This window comes from Thunnus albacares, chromosome 13 (genome assembly GCF_914725855.1).
Source record: "Thunnus albacares chromosome 13, fThuAlb1.1, whole genome shotgun sequence".
Taxonomy (NCBI): Eukaryota; Metazoa; Chordata; class Actinopteri; order Scombriformes; family Scombridae; genus Thunnus; species Thunnus albacares.
This window is the reverse complement of record NC_058118.1, coordinates 16,704,312-16,723,528: the sequence shown is the minus strand read 5'-3', so window position 1 is coordinate 16,723,528 and position 19,217 is coordinate 16,704,312. Positions and strand designations below refer to the sequence as shown.

Below are 19,217 nucleotides of genomic sequence, written 5' to 3'. Positions count from 1 at the left end.
GTCCTCACTGAGGAGTGATTTAGGAAAATAGCAACTCTACGCAAAGAAGAGAAACTTTTACCTTAGTGAGGAGGTGTGGTTGACCCCTTTACTAGGTATGACTCATTTTTTAAAAATGTGTGATGGTTGATCAAAAATAAAAACAAAATGCACTATAAATGATAATGGGCATATAATGGAGAGTGAGATCGATATGCCTAATCATATGTCATCAATAATATTATTTTATGTAATGAACATCTCTGTTGAATAAACTATGAGCCATATACTTTTAAAGTAGCCTGTGAAATGTTTAAAAACACAGACCTACTTGTGCAGCAGCCTGTTCACATACTGATAGTTATTATATTTATTTACCATGCTGGTCATTTTAGTACTTACTCTATTTGATATTAACGGTTGAAAGATGGCTCAGCTTTCATCAATTTCTGTTATTGCTGACCAGTCTATAGCCTATAAATAGTTATGTGATCACTTTCATCTCTGGTGTCAAAGCTTTATTGCGTTGGATGAGAGATGTGAGTGCATCTCATTATACAACGATCTAATCTGTTTATTTAACTCACTGTCGTTCAGCATTTGGAGAATATATCTCCTTCCTCTTTATCTTTCTGCCATTTTCTCCTCTGCCTCTTAAAAATCATCCCAAATCTGAACAGTTTTCACCTTTGGAGCTCTTTAAAGGGCTAAGATGCTTTGTGAATAACTTTAATCTTTACCAGGATCTAGTCTTAACTGTAATGGGAAATTCGTAAAAAACATCACTAGAAGCAAATCTTTGTACCAGGAAGCTTTATGAATACAGACCCAGGTTTTAAATACTTTCTACTTCTGCAATGAAAGACATATAAACTCATGATGATCCGACTTCTTTCAGCCTCATTTTAATTGCTGAAATGTTTGTAAGTCGATGCTTCATATTTTTGTGACATGGGAAGGTTCAGTAATCGGGATTTTTTTTTTCTTTTTCAGATGTGTCTTGGAAACATTTCAGCATAAATTAAACGATGCAGTGAACAAGAAGCAGTTTTTATATATTTCAGTAGTACAACAGTGTGTCATGTATAATGCGCCTACAAACGGTGTCGTTCATGTAGGGAAAAATATCGTTAAAATAAATTAAGCGTGTTTGTATCATCAATAAATTCATTAAAGCACAAAATAAGTTTTAAATAAAGCGGAACCTTTTCTTTCCGAGGAACATGTTTTTCGCGGAACCAGTTTTTCGTTGCAACGGTGAAATCTGTCCGACAGAGAAAAAAAAACGGCACCAATGAAGCCGATTTAAGAAGTTTCAATGCTTGTTAACTCTTAAAGTTTTATTTGTAGGTCTCAATGTGTTATATCAAATTAATGTTGACTCAATCTTGACAAAAATTAATATTCAAATAAAAATGACTGTGAAACTAGTTTTCTGGATGTCTGCTGTGTCTTTACTGGCAGCTGCAGGTAAGAAACCTTTTAATTTCTGAACAAATCAAAACATTAAGTATATTTTCACTGAATCAACAGGATTCAGTCAGATTATATTTCCTGTTGTCACTCAGCAGCAGCAGATGACATGTTGAACATACCAGGAGGAAACATGTTGATGGGAACCAGTGCAGCTGATGGGAGAGATGGAGAATCTCCCACCAAGGAGGTTAAACTGCAGCCTTTCAAAATAGACAAATACCCTGTCACAAATGCTGACTTCAGGTAATACAGCTTCAAACCTGGCGCTGATGTGGTTGATGATGAGTTGAAATCATTTATAAAACCTCTGACTTCTTTCACCACAGAGACTTTGTGAGAGCGCAGAAGTACAAAACTGAAGCCGAGACGTTTGGTTGGAGTTTTGTGTTTCAAGACTTTGTATCAGAAGAGTTGAAGAGCAAAGTCACACAGAGAATAGAGGTACTGACACTTTGATTCATCGATTAGTCCAACGACAGCAATTCTGATAATCGATCAGTTGTTTAAGTACAATCTTAAGGTGCTTTGACTTTACTTGAGTATTTCCATTTGATGCTACTTTATACTTCCACTCTACTACATCTCAGAGGGAAATATTGTACTTTCTACTCCACAGCATTTATTTGACAGCTTTAGTTACTTTTCAGATGAAGATTTGACACAATGGATAATATAACAAGCTTTTAAAATACAACACGTTGTTAAAGATGAAACCAGTTGTTTCCAAACTTTTTGTTTTTTGACGTCTTACAAAAAGCAGTGTGTAGTCGGGGTCACATTTCAGATGTCTGTGAGTTGTTAACAGCTCCACCAAATAGTGATTTTTCCCTCTAAACTTCTCACATGCTTTCATTTCAATAAATGTTCAAATGATCCAATATTTCACCATAAATAAAAGATTAGAGAAAAAGTCCAAAATCATCTCACGACCCCTCAGATTTATCTGGTGAGCCTTTGGAGGGGCCTGACCCCTAGGTTGGGAACCACTGGACTAAACTATCTAACTGTATATAAAGTAGTTGAAACTAGCTCCACCTCCAGCAGCTACAACAGTAACATGCTGCTTACACACTGATGCTTCAGTATTAATAATCTAATGATGTCATATATAATAATATATCAGTCAGAGGAACCAAACCACTACTTTTACTGCAATACTTCAAGTACATTTTACTGCTAATACTTACGTACTTTTACTTGAGTAGGATTTTTCATGCAGGACTTTTACTTGTAATGGAGTATTTTTACTTTGCTGTATTGATACTTTTACTTAAGTAAAGGATCTGAGTACGTCTTCCACCTCTGGTTATGAAAAGAAAAGGGTGGAGATATTTTATATTTTTCTTCTTGTCAACAAATCTGAAGAAAAGACTAAAACCATCAATGAAATGATTTTACTAAAAAGTGTTGTGTGTGTACCCAAAGCCTGGTCCAAAAGAACAACGCCTCCCTTTACAGTTCGTCCCTTTAATAGTTTTTAGTGTCATTCAGAGATACTGTCTAGTATATCACAAGAAAACAAGTATAGTTTAAGAAAAATCTGAAGAAAAAAAAAAGTAGTCTTGCATTGATTATTATTTTTTCTTTTCTTCCTTCTTGTTGATCACTGTTCGTCTACACAGATTTATCTTGCAAACTGTACCACAGCAGCAAATGTGTATTAATCCACAGCTGAAAATAGTCCCAAAATGCACATTTTACTCTTGTTTCAGTAATGTTTGCTAGAAACTACATTGCCCAGCTGATTTATGAAATGGCTTAGATAAAAAATGAAACTATATATTTGTGAAACATTTTAAACAATTAACATTTTTTGATGGTTTGTTGATAATAAGAAAAATATAGAGTAATGGTGGCATTTCTAAATCAAAACTGATAAACTTTTTAAACTTTTGACTCATTCTTTCCCTTCAAGTCTGCTCCTTGGTGGTTGCCAATAGAACGTGTGTTCTGGAGACAGGTGAGTTCATGTGTTTTGCCTTGAATTTCTATTTTTTTCTGTATATCATCTCCCAGCATTCCTTTCACACTCTTTGACACTCTACTGTTCAGCCCGCAGGTCCTGGTTCAGGCATTCGGGAGCGCCTGGACTTCCCGGTGGTTCAGGTGAGCTGGAATGATGCTCAGGCATTTTGTCAGTGGAAGGAGAAGAGACTTCCGACGGAGGAGGAGTGGGAGTGGGCTGCACGCGGGGGGCTGCAAGGTACAAAGTTTACACACTGAAACCACAGAATACATACTTTGTGTGCCGCCATTGTGATGGAGTTTTGTACCTTTTTGGCATCTGTTGTGGATATTTTGAGCGATGGTCAGCAGTGGAGAAAGGCGCACACAGGACTTTTGATGTCTTAATGCTGAAAATGTTTATTGAAAGCACTTGGCCATGTGGAGAACCAAAAACAGTGCTCTGATGCTGTCCCTTTCTGTTCTGCCCTCTGAAGGTCCAGGTCCTAGTCTTTATCAGCCTACAATATGAAAAATTAGTCTTATTGGTTCACTAGTTTCTAAACAAAGGACTGCACTTTACCCGTGACAGTTTAAGTCACGTTGCATGTAATTTCAGCAGTTTTGGTTTGAGCGTCTGACTGTGTCATCCACCCATCTGTATTGTTTAGGGAAGCCTCCTCCGACCTTGCTAAACATAGAAATGCTGATATACCCTCTATCAGAGAGGTTTCTGCCTTCCCCAAAACATCACAGACAGCTGAAGTCTCAAGGAGAAGATATCTTAATCCCTGATTAAGAATTACAGTGTGACCTCAAAGACAAGCTTGACCCAATGTAACCCAATTTGTAACCTCTAAAGATGGAAAATTCCATAACAGCATCCATTAAACTGAGTCACTATTGTGTTTTATTTTACACTGATGCTTTGGGTCTGTCTGTTGTGTCTCATGTCCACCTTGCTCAATAACAGACATTTAAGATCATCATTTGCTCTCCTCTTATCTCTTTCCTGCCTCTTGTGTTCCAGGTCGGACTTATCCGTGGGGAAACAAGTTCCAGGCCAACAGAACCAACCTGTGGCAGGTCAGTTTACTACGAAAATGAATTTTGTAGCAGCACAGTGCAAAGTCTTCATAAGATGCTTTGACAGAAGATTCACTGATATGTTTTTTTTTTTTCAACTGACATGAACATGTGATAGTTTTCTACTCATTTCCTCATAATAATACCACTTCCTAAAGCTAAATATATAAATTTGGGTTCAAAAAAGATTAAAATCCACTCATCTTAAAGCAATTATCTGTTTGGTTTTTTTTAGAACAGAACATGATGACAGTTGTATTACCTGTCATACTTATAGGAAAATGTGGCAGTGAAAATATAATATGTTTGATACAGTATTACTCTTCTAATCAGTCATTACCAAATGTAATACTAATACTACTACTACTACTACTACTACTACTACTAATAATAATGATAATAATAATGTAATAGTGTTTTTTCTTTTTTGTATATTTTAGGGGTTGTTTCCAGATGGAGACACTGCAGAGGATGGATACCATGGCGTCTCCCCCGTCACAGCCTTTCCTCCTCAGAACAGTTATGGTAACTGTCCCTTGGTTGAAGTAAAACATTAATAAGATGATAGAAGATTATGAGGGCAACATGTTGACAGAGATGTCTGTAGTTGAAGGAAATAGACAGAAAAAGATGTTACAGAAACGTATTAAAACCAGAGAGTCTGAGGATCGGACCTTTCCCAGTTAGAAAAGAAGTGAAAAACATGATAAGGAAAGAGAAAGAAACCAAGAGATAAGATATCTATAATATAATTCTTTCTGTTTTACTCTTATTGTATTACAAGAACAATGCTGATTGTTTCCACAGGAGTGTACGACATGATGGGAAACACATGGGAGTGGACATCCACCCGTTTCCCAGGAGCACAACCAATGTACGTGTTGCGTGGTGCCTCGTGGATCGACACAGCGGACGGTTCAGCCAATCACAAGGCACGAATCACAACCAGGTGAGTTATTCAAAAAAAGACAACTGTGTGCTTTTTAGACTTTGAGCTCACAGAGCAACTGTGCGACTGACTGACGGTTATGATTGTGTGTCCTGCAGGATGGGCAACACTCCCGACTCTGCCTCTGATAACCTGGGGTTCAGATGTGCTACCAGCGACGGGCAGAAACAAGGGAAGAAGAAAGATAAAACAGAACTGTAGCAACAAACAGGAAGTTAAACGTATTAAGTGAAGGACAATAATGATAATTTGAACCGAAGAGGATTCAGATGAGATTGACGGACTGATGACTTTCAAGTTGACAAAGAAAAAAAAAAAGGGACCAATTAAATGATATGACTAATAATGAATGTTAATGAATGATGATGGCAACATGAAGATGTGAGTGTAGAAACTGTATTTCTCCTGTGGAGAACCTAGATTTTTTTTAATTTGATAAAAAAAAAAAAAATCATACTTATACCTACAGTAACTAGGAAAGTTGGCGGGACATTCAAAAAATAAATTATTGTCCAAAAAATGTTCCTTCTCACTGTTTTTTTATAACTTAGTTGTACACAAGATGATATTTTGATTTCATCAAAAAAAAATCCAAACGTCATACAGATCATTTTTACAGACCTGACTGAGGAGACTTGTGGGAATGTCTGTTGTCTGAAATAAGGAAATAAGACCCTCTTTGACTGTCAGCGTTGGTATTCTTCCCTCCACATGCTGGGATCTTTCTTTCTATTGAATGTTTTTATGTGACTGGAGAGTAAATAAGTCTGTAGGTTTAGTCACACTATCCTCCATTAATCCCGTCTTTGTCTCTTTGTTTTCACTTTCTCACCATCAAGTGGTGATTTTGACTGATTCTCTTAAACACCACAGATAATAAGTTTTATCTTAACTCCGGTTTGTTTAAGTATCAAGTTACTGTGTAAAGTCAAACTTTCACTCAGCACTGAAGAAATGATCAAGTACTTCAGAGCTGATCAAACAATCAGTCCAAGAATAATGTTTCTGTGGAGAGAGGTGTTTTTAGTGACACTATTTTTTATTGCAAAATATTTACACAAGGCAAAACTAGGGCTCAGTATTTGTTGTTCTAAAAGTAACAGATGAGGACAGTGCAGCAGTGTTAAACAGACATACTGGAAATTTAACATGGAGTTTTTTTCAAATTTTTCCAACCCACTTTTTTGTAAAACTTTTTTTTTCTTGTTTTCTTGTTTGAACATCCCCCGCATTTTCACTGAGCAGCAGAGTTTCTGTAGATTTGCAGCCTCTTGAATTGGTTTCATCATGTGAAACATCAGTTTAATGGTGTGTGATTTACATTTCTTCAATCCTGAAAACTTCTTTTCAAAACCACATTGAAAAGAACAATAAAAAGTTAAGAAACAGGCACAACAACACTGACAATATTTCACTTGTTGTGAATATAAATCAACTAGTTTTGAGAAATTTCAAGAACTCTTGATACATTTTCTTGCAGAGAGGTGCCATAATCTGATTTATTATTCCTAAAATATTACTAAAACAACAAAAAGAACTCAGGGAATTAGTGACATTGTCTTACCTTATTGGCAAAAAGCAAAAAAAAATCAATATGGACTAAATGACTTGTTAAGACATGTTTGTTTGCTGAGTAATAATGCAATTACATCTGATCTATAAATACTGGCACAGACAAGTCCTCCTATTTATTCAAATGAGGTTTGACTCAGTTTTAGTCCAAATAGATAGCAGTGTGCTCAGTGGGTAAATCTTGAGATGCACTCAACAAACCAAAACCACTGCTGCTCCTGAAGAAAAATAGTTGAAATCTGTCTAAATCAGCAGTTTGACTGTGAATGTGAATCCACGTTTCTTAAAGACTGGATCCACCTTGTGTGAAGGATATCTAATTAAGGGGCGGTGACTCACTTCTTGAGAGAGGGAGCGTACAAAGTGCAGTTTTAAGAGGGACACACAGAAGGAAAACACTTCAGACCATAAATCCCTACAACACACCCACGTACCGCTCAGTAACTAGTTAGTTTGATGAGATTATATGACATTATATGCACAGCCACATGAACTCGTTGAACATTATGTGGCTGTCTCAAATAAGGAGATAAACAGGAAGCAACTTGCTTAATTGACAGTAAAATCACAGATAGTTCTATAGTTGTGTGGTTGTTGAACTTTGGCTGCAACCTTTAAATCAATTCACACTCGCCTGCAAGAATTATTTTAAATCAGCGTCTTCTTGTCAACACTTCATTGCAACACAAAGATGTTGCAAAGTATTCAGTCAATTCAGCAGGATGTGTTGACTCATCTCTGCTCATGTATGTAGGTTTGTCACCAAAAAATACCCTTTTTTCATGACTTTAGTTAACCACAAGGTATGACTACAACTGGTGTTTTCCCCAAAGCATTTCAACACTAAAAATAAATCGATGACTAAGCGAATGTCGGATGTTTTTGCTTTATACAACTTCTTATCAGATGGAAAAAAAAAATCTTAAAAGTTTCAACGCTGAGACTCAACTTTCCTTCATTGTAAAGCTGCCGTTGACTCTTGACTGTAAATTGTTTTACTGCTTGACAAAAGAGCAATTCGGTTGTAACAAAGGATCAAAATCCCTCCTCCCTTTGTCACCCTGCAGCTCTGCTACGTTTGTACGTCATGTGTTTGTGTAGCAACTGAGAATGAGGAAGAAAACCCAGACAGGACACATGAAGCCACGGCCTCCAGTGACATCACATCATGTCATGCTGTGTCCCTGTGAGAACGCACACCATTCAGGAAAAACGAGTTTGGAGACATTTTGTTTGTCATCCTCCCTCCTCTTTGTTTTTCTTTCTTATCTTAGACTTTCCTATGTGTAGCTTGACAGTATCTTCAGACTGTTTAATTGATTCCACTTCAACCTGTGACTTCTCCACCGAGCTGATCATGGATTACTCTCAACCTTTCTCAGCCCTCAATGAGCAGCTGAGACCTCGATTCACCACCAGTGAGCAGCTGTACTCCTCTCTGAACAGAGTAGAGGACAGACAGATGGGCTCACTCAGGAGCAGATCTCCATTTTACCGACCAACAGTTCTGCAAATGGAACCAGAACCAAAAGTCGGCTTGACTGTAACGGAGCCAGAAGATCCGGAGGAACCTGAAGATGATGCGGAGCAGGAGGATTCAGTCTCTGATGGCTTTGATGAAGGAAATTCTGCCGATCTACTACACATTGACAACACTTGTCTCATCACTGAACTGAGCTTAAAAGATGTGGATGAAGAGGAGCTGGTTGATGGGGACAACAGCTCCTGTCAGTCTGAGGAGAAAGACAGTTCAGGGGACCTGACCTCGGAGGGGACAGCAGGCTCCTCAGAGTCAGCAGCCTTGGCTGGTGACGGTGGGAGCTGCTTCCAGAGGAGCTACATTGACAGGACTTTACCGGACCTGATCAAGAGCGGCAGGCCGCTCAGCAGACGCCGGACCGTGGGACACGTCTCAGACACGGTAGGATAACAGTGTTTTTAATGTTTAATGTCATTGTCTTCTTACAATGACATGACTTTTAAATCTATTCTACGACAAACAGGTTTGTCAAACATGACAACCTGTTGCACAGAGAGGAGACATTCAGTGTGTCCTTTACAAAAGAACAAATTCAAACATGTAAGGTTTTTCACAGGACAACAAAAGCTACACCAATATCTAATGACGTATGATCAAAGCTCTCTGACATCAGAGAACAGTAAATCTCTGTGAACTACTTTTATAATTTTAAACAATGACACATTACCATCTGATGATGACAGAGCTTGATTTGTGGTTCTGAGTGTAAATATGGAGACAGTGTTTGTATAAAATGTTTTTCATCACTTTAGTCACCTTGGTGTGAGTTTCTATGAAAGCATTCAGCTTCTCAGCTGGTACGACTGGATTTCTTGTCTGCAGTTTCACTCAGGAATTTACTTTATCAGTTTCTATTTACATAGCGTTAAAATGTCATGAGGTTGTACTTTCCATGTGCGGGCACGCGGATGTCCATTCAGCAAGGAGTGACGTATCTTGTTTAAGTGTACTGATATAATATTGATTGTTTGGCAGCTGAAAGAAGTGCGCAGAGAAGTTGAGCTGTCTCGGAGACGAAGCATCAAGCTCAAGGCCCAGGTGGACAAACTGCAGGAGAGCAGAGATGGACCAGGATGGAGCCAGCACAGAGAGAGGGTAAAGTTTACACACAGAAAGAGAACACATACAGTAGAAATCTGCAGTGTGTCTATAATTTCTTTATCTTCGTGTCTATCTCAGGTCACAGAGGAAGTTCTGTCTGTTCTGAGGCTGCTGCAGCCGCTGACAGAACCAGAGTCCAGCCAACCTGAACCCTCTTGTGGGCAAAACCAGCTGGACGCTGCACTGGCCCAGCTGCAGAATGTGGCCCGCAAACTGGCAATCAGCCACACCCGGCAGGTAAAGGCGACACCTGCATGCACTCACATCAAGTTCCTCACCCTTATTATATCCCTGCAATCTTGGTTTGCGTTAATTTTAGAAGGAAAGTTAGTCAGAGGAATGTTTGCTTTGCAAATACTTAGATGAATAAAGGAAAGGTGGCTAATTATTTACACATAGTTTATGATTAAACTGTAAAACCTCAACACATCTAAAATCTGACTATATTAACTTTCACCTACAAATGATAAAAGACTCATTCAGGAATGTGTATTATATGTATGTATATGTATTAAATAAGCTCTGAGGCCTCAACACTGATATCAATGCAGACGTGTGAGGCACCTGTACCCTCATGTTGAAGCATCTTCGTCATTGTGTCTTCCGAGAACATTATTCCTCCACTCAGGTGTTAAAGTTCAGCTATGTTGCCTGACAAGTTTACATTTGACAGTATCAGTGATCTGAATCTCTCCGATAATTACTGTATGCCAGAAGAAAGTCACGAGGTGTGTGACTGACGCTGGGTGAGTTTTTTTTTTTTATCAAAACATAATGTGACTCCCCGGCTTGTTTGTCCATTCAGGAGATCAAATCTGGAAAAGGAACCGGAGCAGAGGACGGTGCTATTCTGCAGCAGGCGCTACGGGACAGAGATGAGGCCATAGAGAAGTGAGTCCACACACATCATGATCCCACACAATCCCACTCACCTCCTCTAAATAACAGATGATTCAAGATTTAAGGGGGAAAAAAAAAGGGAAGCTAAAAAAAAAAAAGACACTGATTTATTCTGAGGGATGTGTCATTTTTTCTGTTGCGCTGTGCAGGAAGAAGGCGATGGAGGCTGAGCTGCTGAGAAGTAAGACGGAGATGATGACGCTGAACAACCAGCTGCTGGAGGCTGCGCAGAAACGTCTGGAGCTGTCGCTGGAGCTCGAAGCCTGGAAGGTAAAACCTGAGATGGGTGTAATATTTAACGGAAACAAGTGAATAAACTGAAGAGGGAGCGGAGAATACAGAACTAAAATTGACATGAAACTGTGGTGTCATATTGGGAAAATGTAGGTGTTAGTCTAGAAAAGTAGGGCACACGGTACACACACATACCACACATAATTAGAGACACGTTACATCCAGAAGCCAGAGTGTGTTCAGTCGTTAAACACACACAACACAAACTGCAATTAGAATTCATGCACATTACTTTCAGCACATGCAGTGAGTTGTACGCAGGCGTTACTGCCAGCTGGTGTCCCGCCACAGTGTTTTGGCCTCAGGCCCATGTGTTCATCTGGGGAGCGCCTGGCCTCCTGCAGCGTTAAACCGGAACTGCACTGCACTTGGCAAGAGTTGTCAAGTTTACTGTCGAGAGCAGCAGAGTTCAGTTATACACATGAACTCCCAGCTGATTTTACCCAGAAAGAAAGATGTATTACATTGTCAGGCTTTAGTGTTGCAGCGGTGATGATGTTATTATTTAATGATATTCAACATTTGCGTTAAGTGTTGGAATTGTTGAAGCAAAAAAAAAAAAAGGAAATTACAAAATTTATATGGGAGAAAACCTCTGGATATGTTTTTCATCTTAAATATATATTTTTTTCTGGTGTATACTGGAGTCTTAAAGCATCTCCTTGTAAAACAATATCAAACTCTACCTGCATCTTAGTACTGAAGTTTTAAAAAGGTGTTAAAATGCTTGATTCAACGATGTTCCGCACCCACGTTTGCTTCCTTTTTCTCATCTTTTAATAAAGTTATATTACTTAGAGTCTTTCAGTCATACAAATTTTCTGTTTAGACACTTTGGCTTTGATGTTAACTCTTTTTGAAATTCAGTGATTTAACAGGTAAAGTTTATTCATCAGCTCTGAAAGCACCTCTTCTAAATATGAACATAATATGGATCACACTCTCACGTGTTAAATATCTGGCTCATCACCATATCTTTCCCGTCTCTCTTTCCTAAATTCCCTGTCGCTCATCACTGTTTTTAGGTTTGAAGTTAAAGTATTTCTTGTGCTCTTTGTTTTCCTCAGGAGGACGTTCAGCTGATCATCCAGCAGCAGCTGTGGACTCAGCAGCAGGCAGAGCAGCAGGCCCAGAAGAAGCCCTCACGTCTGGGCATCCTGAGGAGAAACAACAAACCGCCCATCCAGCGGCCCGCCAACTTCCCTCTGTCTACACCCGTCCCGCCCACAACCAACTCAAACCAGATCTTCGTCACAAAGTCTGCGGGTTCTACCACGCCTGCTCCCAGCACGCCTCCCACCGGCTCACAGCGCACCTGGAAGGACAAGCTGAGGAGGGGCGTGACCGGTCGCCAAGGAGACCAGGATGCAACGAGGAGGGGCACGATTGGTCGCCAAGGAGGCCAGGATGCAGCGGGGCAGCTAGCAGAGCGGGGCAGAGAGAACGACGGCTTCCATGTTGTATCACTCGATTGAAACCGTGACGACTTTGCACTGATTCTGACGCACAACTCTCATCTGTAACAAGTTAAAGTCTCCACTTATTGTGACTTCACTTGAATCTGAGTTTAACACGTGTATATACAAGCAGGATTTGTGACATCACAACTAGTTTGAAGCCAATCCTGGTTCAGTATTCAACTTAAACGAGTGTGATGTGGAAACCTGAAGCCTCCATTGCACAAACACTGAGAATAGACTTTACAGTGAAGAAGGAAACATCTTGCATTGACCACTTTTGAAGTAATAGATGGAATAAATGTCATTTTGAGTATTGTAACGAGGCAATTTAACTTTTTTGTCGAAAAACCATATCAGACACAAATTATTATTGTTTTAAAACATGTCTGAAGGGGACCTTTAGTGTTTTCTTGGAAACAAATGCTTTGGACCTTTGACCTTGTCATGTATGTGTGCAATATACCTGTGATTATGAATGAGCCTTTTGATTGTTTAATACTGTAACACTTAAATGTCTTACACTTAGTTTCCTGAGTATTGTTAGTCATGTTGTAAATAAATGAAATTCTTATGCAAAAGTTCCTTCAGATGTCAGACTGCAGCTTGTTTAATGAAATCACATCCTGAGCTTTGAGAATCACTGTTAATCTTTCTGTTTGCTTTTGCTTGTTGCATTTTCATGATTCAAAAGAGAAAAAAAAAGGAGACACTTTGTCTTTATTGTATGTCAGTTTGTACATTTCCAATACTGCATAATCCACTCTTATATGCATCTTGCACACATTTAAAATTTATATATATGCCATTATCTACAATGAGTGCCACCAGTGTGACATGTTGAACAAACTCAAGACGTATATAGCACAGCAAACTCACACCTGATGACAAGTGAAAAGGCATGCTCATAATGAAACAATATACAATCCAGAACGATGATTACAGTCTTTAAACAGATTTTCAGTATGATTGAATAAATTCACTTTTCTATATCGATGACACAAAGTTCCTCTTTGACATATATTCTTATCCTACTGCAACACGAGAGAAGCTGAAGCAGGACCTGCATTCAAATGTCAGCGCTACCCGACCCCCACCCTCCCAAAACAATCTATTCATAGTGTGCAACCAGACAAATCTGTCCCGCGGTTGAGGAGGATTAGGGTGCTTCTCCTCGAACTGAAACTTTACGGAGAGTTTCACTCATTCTGGTTATTTAGAGCCTTTTAAGACTTGATATTTAGACAAAACACGAAACACTGATTGTAGTAAACATCAAGCGCCACGAAGGAATAGACCCTCATCTGTCAATCTTCCATGTCAGAAAATCCACACAGAACTGGCAACCCAGCTGCCAATCTTAAATCTGCTAGTTATTGTTGTAGAAGAAGAAGGTTTTTTTTTTTTATCAAGTTTTACAGAAATGGAAAAAGGAGCTCTCGACAAAAGAGGCACATACAAATTTACAACACCCTGCTTATTCAAACAGATGGCAGTTTTCACTACTGGACCGTACTGTTCAACCCCATGAAAACAGAAATGATAGTGACACTGTTACGATTAGATAAGTTACATAGTTGCAGCATATATTTTGTGACCCATATATACCCATATAGCCTTGCGCTGTAGTTGTAAAGATAAGTGAGATGCAGATAAATAAATCAGTAAACCATTTTTTCATCAAAACACTTGATTGGACTGACCAAATACAAAGACACAACAACGTTACGATGGCTTATTGCCGGACAGACAGAAGAATAGTAGAAGAGTGTATAATAACTAGCATATCCAGTTGTAACCTGAGATATTCAGGAAACAGATTGTGACACCACAACATTTTTACTTGGTTTCCATAGATGATTATGTCAGCATAGAAATATAACCAGCGTTCTCAAGTAGCGACACGGTAACTGACCTGTAAATCCTCATCTCTGATGTACAGAAGATACACAGAGAAATAAAGACAAGAAGTGAGAAATAAAGTCCCAGACCAGCGTATTGAATATAGCTCTATTATCAACATTAAAATTTGTTTCTAAAACAAACCATCTGTACACATAAAATCTCTATTATAGCCTATTTGCAGACCTCTAACCTCCTTACAAATGACACCGAACACCCTCGTGCACAGGAACTATTTTTGCTTTGCACCTTCCTCACCTCTCAGATATACAGTACTTGTTGCATTGCAGTGCTGTCAAAACCTTCATATCAAACTATCTTACCGCTGGTCCACTTCAGCAGTGCCAGATTGTACTCGGCCTAAAGCCACGTTTGTATTATACTGGTATAAATGTGTCGACAGAAAGAAAGCGCTGTGCAAATGAGAATTTCTTTGGATTAGTACATCATCTCCAAAACATCTTCCTTATGTTAAACCGGAAATATTTGCATTGCTATCGTCTATCTACTAATCTATAAATCAAAAAACACATCTATAGACCAGCCAACTAGCAACACTACCTGTCTGGCAGACTAAACAAAACAAAACAAAAAAATTCACCTACGCTACGCTACACTACACTACACTACAGTAAGTTTGATATTGTTAAAAGGTAAGAACTGACTGCTGTAAAAGGGGTGAGTTTGGTCCAGTGTTGGCAAATATTAGCATCGTTAATGACTCCGCTTGCTCTCGCTGAAGCTGTTGAATTCTCACCTTCGGTTTCAGTGAGGGGACACTAAGACGTGCTGAGCACAAGAGTTCTGAGGCGTTAAAAGCAGGATGCGGCTACGACTGAAGGAAGGAGCTGATGGAGCTGATGAAATCTAAGGGTTTATCCGCATGGATCCAGTGGCTCGCGTCTGGGATGTACTGGATGTCAGCATTCGGGAATAGCCTCTGGATTTCTGGGTAGTCATCGGAGCTGGATCAGGAGTGAATAATAAGAGGTTACAAAGTGCTTTACAAGGTGAAAAAAGCAAAAGCTGACCACATGCAGGCAAACTGAATAAGGGAATAAGAAACAATGTAAATGAATACGAATGAAGAAATGTAAAATTAAATATTTAAAAGAGGTTATTCTGAGGATGTGGAGAAGGAGGGATGAAAAAATCAAACGAATCGTGGTTGTGTGAGGAAGGATGATTCACTCAGTTCAGTTTTTTACTAATTAACAGGTATCAAATTTAAAAAAAAATACTATTTCATACCTGATATAAGCCGAACTGGCTCCACCCAAAAACAGTGTGGGTCCGTTGTAGACTGTGTCAAAGCTGGGGAAACTCATGATGTCATCAAGGTGCGCCGAGATGGCCTCCAAGTTGACTCTCCAGGCGTAGTGGCCGTTCTGCTCCACCAGGTTAGTCAGCAGGAACTGACGCACAGAGTGTTCCTGAGAGAACGGACAGTAAATCACCAGACTAGTTTAAAAACAAAACGCATTTTTACATTCAGAGTTTGTAATATCAGTTTTACATATCAGACGTTGGAAACTACTTGTCAAGAAAGATGAAGTGTCGCTTATAAACCGCTTGGAAAATACAGCAGACTCCATTAACATTGCACAGAAAGCAGCTTACATCCAGGGTTTCCTTTACTGACGAACATCCTACACACATATTTCAGATAAACGCAGACAGGTATGAAATCAAAAAGGACTGCTGACCTTGACCAAACTGCGCAGCTGGTCCTCAGCCATCCGTCTAGCAGTGGAGCGTGGGAGGTCACTGGAGATCTTCACCTCCTGCATGGCCCGTATGTAATAACGGAAGTTTGTTCGTGTGGTGGTCTGAGCTGGACTGATGTCCACGACCACCAACCTCTCCACTAAACCAGGCTACAAACAGAGACAGATGAAGATATTGATCATTGGGGGGAAACAGTTACAAAGAGAAAAGAGCACATCTAGGTGTGGGACGAGGACCTGAGGAGGATTATTCAGTGAGAAAGGTCAGGTGACTTCCAGCGAGGGAACTGTAGCTTCATGATTAATTCATGGTGACATTTTGCGACTGCTAACCTGCGTCAGGGCGGTCGTCATGGCCGTCTTCCCTCCCATGCTGTGGCCGATGAGGATGCACTTCTCGATGCGCAGCTGGGCGAGGAGGTGTTTCAAATCACCGCTCATCGCTTCGTAGGTCAGCACTGAGCTATGGGGGCTGTTGCCATGGTTACGGGCATCTACAGTCAGCACCTAACTGGACAAAGGACAGTTAGGACACTTGGAATGGGGGGAAAGAGGGAACAGAGGGGGAACACAAAAACTTTATGTCAGCTACATCCAACATATTTCTTTTTTAGTTGTTGTTGTTTTTGGCCTACAGCCCGAACCAGGTGAGTGGCAGAACAAACACAGTATTGTGCACATGAGGCGATGACGCTCTTCAAGCAAGCCAAAAGCCAGATTATCTGTCAGTATTTATTAAGACAGTAGAGATTGCTGGGGAGCTGTATCAAATAACTGGCCACACACTGGCTGATTGTACGTTCCCACGCCTACTTTTGTACAACGGCTAGTGTCAAGCTGCTGGGAAAAACCCAAACACACAAAGACGAATGTTGTTGTAGCAACAGACAGGTGTGGTGTCTTCATCACTGCATTACCTTTCGGCCTGTGCGCTGCACCAAAGACTTCGCTATTGAGTGGAAGTTAGATTTGCTGCCAAAAAGGCCGTGGAGAAACACCAGAGGTGTACTTTCTCCCTTCCCATCGAACACATCATAGGTCAAGTTGACAGAGCTGCAAAAAAAGAAATGTTGATTAGTTAGACTCTCCTGTGAGTTACCTCACTGTGTCTGTAGAAACAGTGATACATCTGAGTAATCAAACTCAAAAAACCTTCAGAGTGTGGAGGTGATGATGGAATGGCTTTAAGTCAAAGTTAGAAGTAATTTGCAGAGCATCTTGCTGTCTTAACTTGAAATATGTTCAACCCGAACAGGATATCAGGGGATATATGATTCAAAGAGATGAGGGAAGCGGCAGCATTGTTAAAAGATTTGTTGACTGAATTGGTTGAAACTGTTTTGCTTCCACCTACTGGCGCAATACCAGTTAACAATGCATGTACAGATACATTCTTTTCCCACAAGTAGATTTTATTTATTATTCTTATGATTTATTTTTAAATGGATGTGGAATTTAGACAAGTCATTTTTCTTTCAGTGAGATTTTAAATATTAGAGCTCTCTAACTCTGTAGATGTTGTAACAACATAAAGCAGGAGGACAATGGGGCTGCAACAATAAGTTAGGTAATCGATTAGTTGATTGACAGAAATTTTATTGCCGACTTTTGATAATCCTTTTGAGTCTTTCAAGGAAAAATGCTAAAATTTTCTGGTTCCAGCTTTTCAACTGTTTTTTATTATATTATTATTATATCTTTGGGTTGAGGACTGTTGGTTGGAACAAAACGAGACATTTTAGGTGGCGCTTTGGGCTTTTGGAAACAGTGATCGACATTTTAAACCATTTTCTGACATTTAAAAGCTTGAATGACTGAACGATTAATCGAGAAAGTAATAGACAGATTAATCAATAATGAAAATAATTGTCAGTTGCAGCCCTAGAGGTTATATTTATATGAACATCTATATCAATACACTAGCCCTAATTAAAAACTGCCTTTCTGAATCTTTCACATTCAAGTTTTGTTGAGACAATGTCAGGAAGGTGTTAGCTGAGATTTAATTTGATTATTTTTGATTAATTGATTACATTTACCTTATAAAATGTGAAAACTTGTGAAAAATTCCTGTCACAATGTCTTCAAGTGTTCAAATTACTTGTTTTATTCAACCAACACTGCAAAACCCAAACAAATTCAATTTACAAAGACAGCAAATCTTTACATCTAAGAAGCTGGAAACAGTGAATGTTTGACATTTGGCTTCATAAGTGACTGAAACAGTTCATCCTCTGCCAAAAATTTTACTTTATCAACCCATTAACTGATTAATCCTTTCAGCACCGACCTCTATGATGATATTTAAGGGCCCTGCAGTCTGTGATGTGCTGTTTTTTTTTTTTTACTGAATACAGATGTATCTAACATTTATTTCATTATCTGCTAAAAAAAAAATGCAGATTGGATTGCATTTGCACATACAACTATCCGTTTATTAGGTAAACCCAGCTAAAACTAATGCTCTGCAATAAATAGTACAATCATATTGACAGGTGTTTCTGATATTATGTCTATCTTTGATGAAAAGGGTGTAGACAAAATATAAGAAAACCTTTTTAATATAACGCCACACTAGTTTTAGCTAGGCTACCTAACATACTGGCATCTGAGCGTACATAATGAGCTTACCACATATAAAATATACACTGATAGCAATTATAATTTTATTTACATCATTAAATAAAATACAGGAAAACAGAAAGAGCACATATCTAAATATATTTGCTCAAATTATCTGTGTAACTGCGTGAGTGTTAAAGCTCAGCAGCAGTTAACCGTCTTGCTAACCTAACAGACGTTTGAATGTCATTCAAACTGCGTGAAGTTAACGGTTATTTAAGACGCAAATACAAGTCACGATGACAAATTCCAACGGTTACTGTCTGTTTAACGACAGAACCGCGGAGGTGTCGTGACCACGCAGCGACACCGCACCGTGCGACCGCTTCTGGCAGACTGAGGGCATCAGTTAGCCGGGGAGCTAGCAGGGATACCTGGATGAGCTGGCGGTCCGGACCACAGCAGCCAACCCGCACACATCCTGCTGTCCTGGGAATAAACGACACGACGGCCGGCCGCTCAGCAGCAGCCCTCTCTGGATCAGGCGACACAAAGCGCTCATGGCAGCATATGCTCCGTTACCGGGCGGTCGAAAAACAGCATGTGCGTCTACAAATTGCTACAATGACAGGGGAGGTTCAGTTAGTGAGAGTGCGGTGCATGCGAGGAGCCGGAGGTCGAGAATGATGGAAGCTTCAGTGTCTGTCAACAGCTGATTGTGCGTAATG

General features: G+C 39.5%; 3 protein-coding genes across 4 annotated transcripts; 2 read left to right on the top strand and 1 right to left on the bottom strand.

Moving 5' to 3' along the window:
* Positions 1-1,204: 1,204 nt before the first annotated feature.
* sumf2 (sulfatase modifying factor 2) lies at positions 1,205-5,740 on the top strand. 2 transcript variants are annotated; one of them, XM_044369796.1, is made up of 9 exons: positions 1,205-1,449; positions 1,551-1,698; positions 1,782-1,896; positions 3,371-3,415; positions 3,508-3,658; positions 4,430-4,485; positions 4,926-5,010; positions 5,293-5,434; positions 5,533-5,740. In XM_044369796.1, the coding sequence occupies exons 1-9, from the start codon at positions 1,395-1,397 to the stop codon at positions 5,633-5,635; spliced, it is 900 nt and encodes a 299-aa protein (XP_044225731.1). In that variant the 5' UTR covers positions 1,205-1,394; the 3' UTR covers positions 5,636-5,740. The 2 variants fall into 2 exon arrangements, with proteins under 2 accessions (XP_044225731.1, XP_044225730.1); XM_044369795.1 differs by having other exon boundaries at positions 1,548-1,698.
* Positions 5,741-6,889: 1,149 nt separating this feature from the next.
* On the top strand, positions 6,890-13,714 carry bicdl2l (bicaudal-D-related protein 2-like). Its single transcript, XM_044369792.1, has 6 exons — positions 6,890-8,927; positions 9,522-9,641; positions 9,726-9,884; positions 10,453-10,538; positions 10,697-10,817; positions 11,909-13,714. Exons 1-6 carry the CDS (start codon positions 8,175-8,177, stop codon positions 12,314-12,316), a joined length of 1,647 nt encoding a protein of 548 aa, XP_044225727.1. The 5' UTR covers positions 6,890-8,174; the 3' UTR covers positions 12,317-13,714.
* Positions 13,001-19,217, bottom strand: abhd11 (abhydrolase domain containing 11). Its single transcript, XM_044369794.1, has 6 exons — positions 18,924-19,217; positions 16,845-16,980; positions 16,261-16,434; positions 15,907-16,077; positions 15,452-15,633; positions 13,001-15,165 (listed from the first exon to the last, which is right to left on the bottom strand). Exons 1-6 carry the CDS (start codon positions 19,049-19,051, stop codon positions 15,030-15,032), a joined length of 927 nt encoding a protein of 308 aa, XP_044225729.1. The 5' UTR covers positions 19,052-19,217; the 3' UTR covers positions 13,001-15,029.

What these genes read in the sequence shown, in the direction of transcription:
- abhd11 (XM_044369794.1), bottom strand. Translation starts at nt 19,051, where the DNA reads ATGAGCGCTTTGTGTCGCCTGATCCAGAGAGGGCTGCTGCTGAGCGGC. An exon ending in TGCAGCGCACAGGCCGAAAG is followed by an intron (nt 16,435 to 16,844) that starts GTAATGCAGTGA and finishes TTGTCCAGTTAG; the next exon opens with GTGCTGACTGTAGATGCCCG. An exon ending in GCCAGTTCGGCTTATATCAG is followed by an intron (nt 15,166 to 15,451) that starts GTATGAAATAGT and finishes CTCCTGATCCAG; the next exon opens with CTCCGATGACTACCCAGAAA.
- sumf2 (XM_044369795.1), top strand. Translation starts at nt 1,395, where the DNA reads ATGACTGTGAAACTAGTTTTCTGGATGTCTGCTGTGTCTTTACTGGCA. An exon ending in AAGTCACACAGAGAATAGAG is followed by an intron (nt 1,897 to 3,370) that starts GTACTGACACTT and finishes TTTCCCTTCAAG; the next exon opens with TCTGCTCCTTGGTGGTTGCC. An exon ending in AAGGCACGAATCACAACCAG is followed by an intron (nt 5,435 to 5,532) that starts GTGAGTTATTCA and finishes TGTGTCCTGCAG; the next exon opens with GATGGGCAACACTCCCGACT.
- bicdl2l (XM_044369792.1), top strand. Translation starts at nt 8,175, where the DNA reads ATGTCATGCTGTGTCCCTGTGAGAACGCACACCATTCAGGAAAAACGA. An exon ending in AGAGATGAGGCCATAGAGAA is followed by an intron (nt 10,539 to 10,696) that starts GTGAGTCCACAC and finishes TGCGCTGTGCAG; the next exon opens with GAAGAAGGCGATGGAGGCTG. An exon ending in TGGAGCTCGAAGCCTGGAAG is followed by an intron (nt 10,818 to 11,908) that starts GTAAAACCTGAG and finishes TGTTTTCCTCAG; the next exon opens with GAGGACGTTCAGCTGATCAT.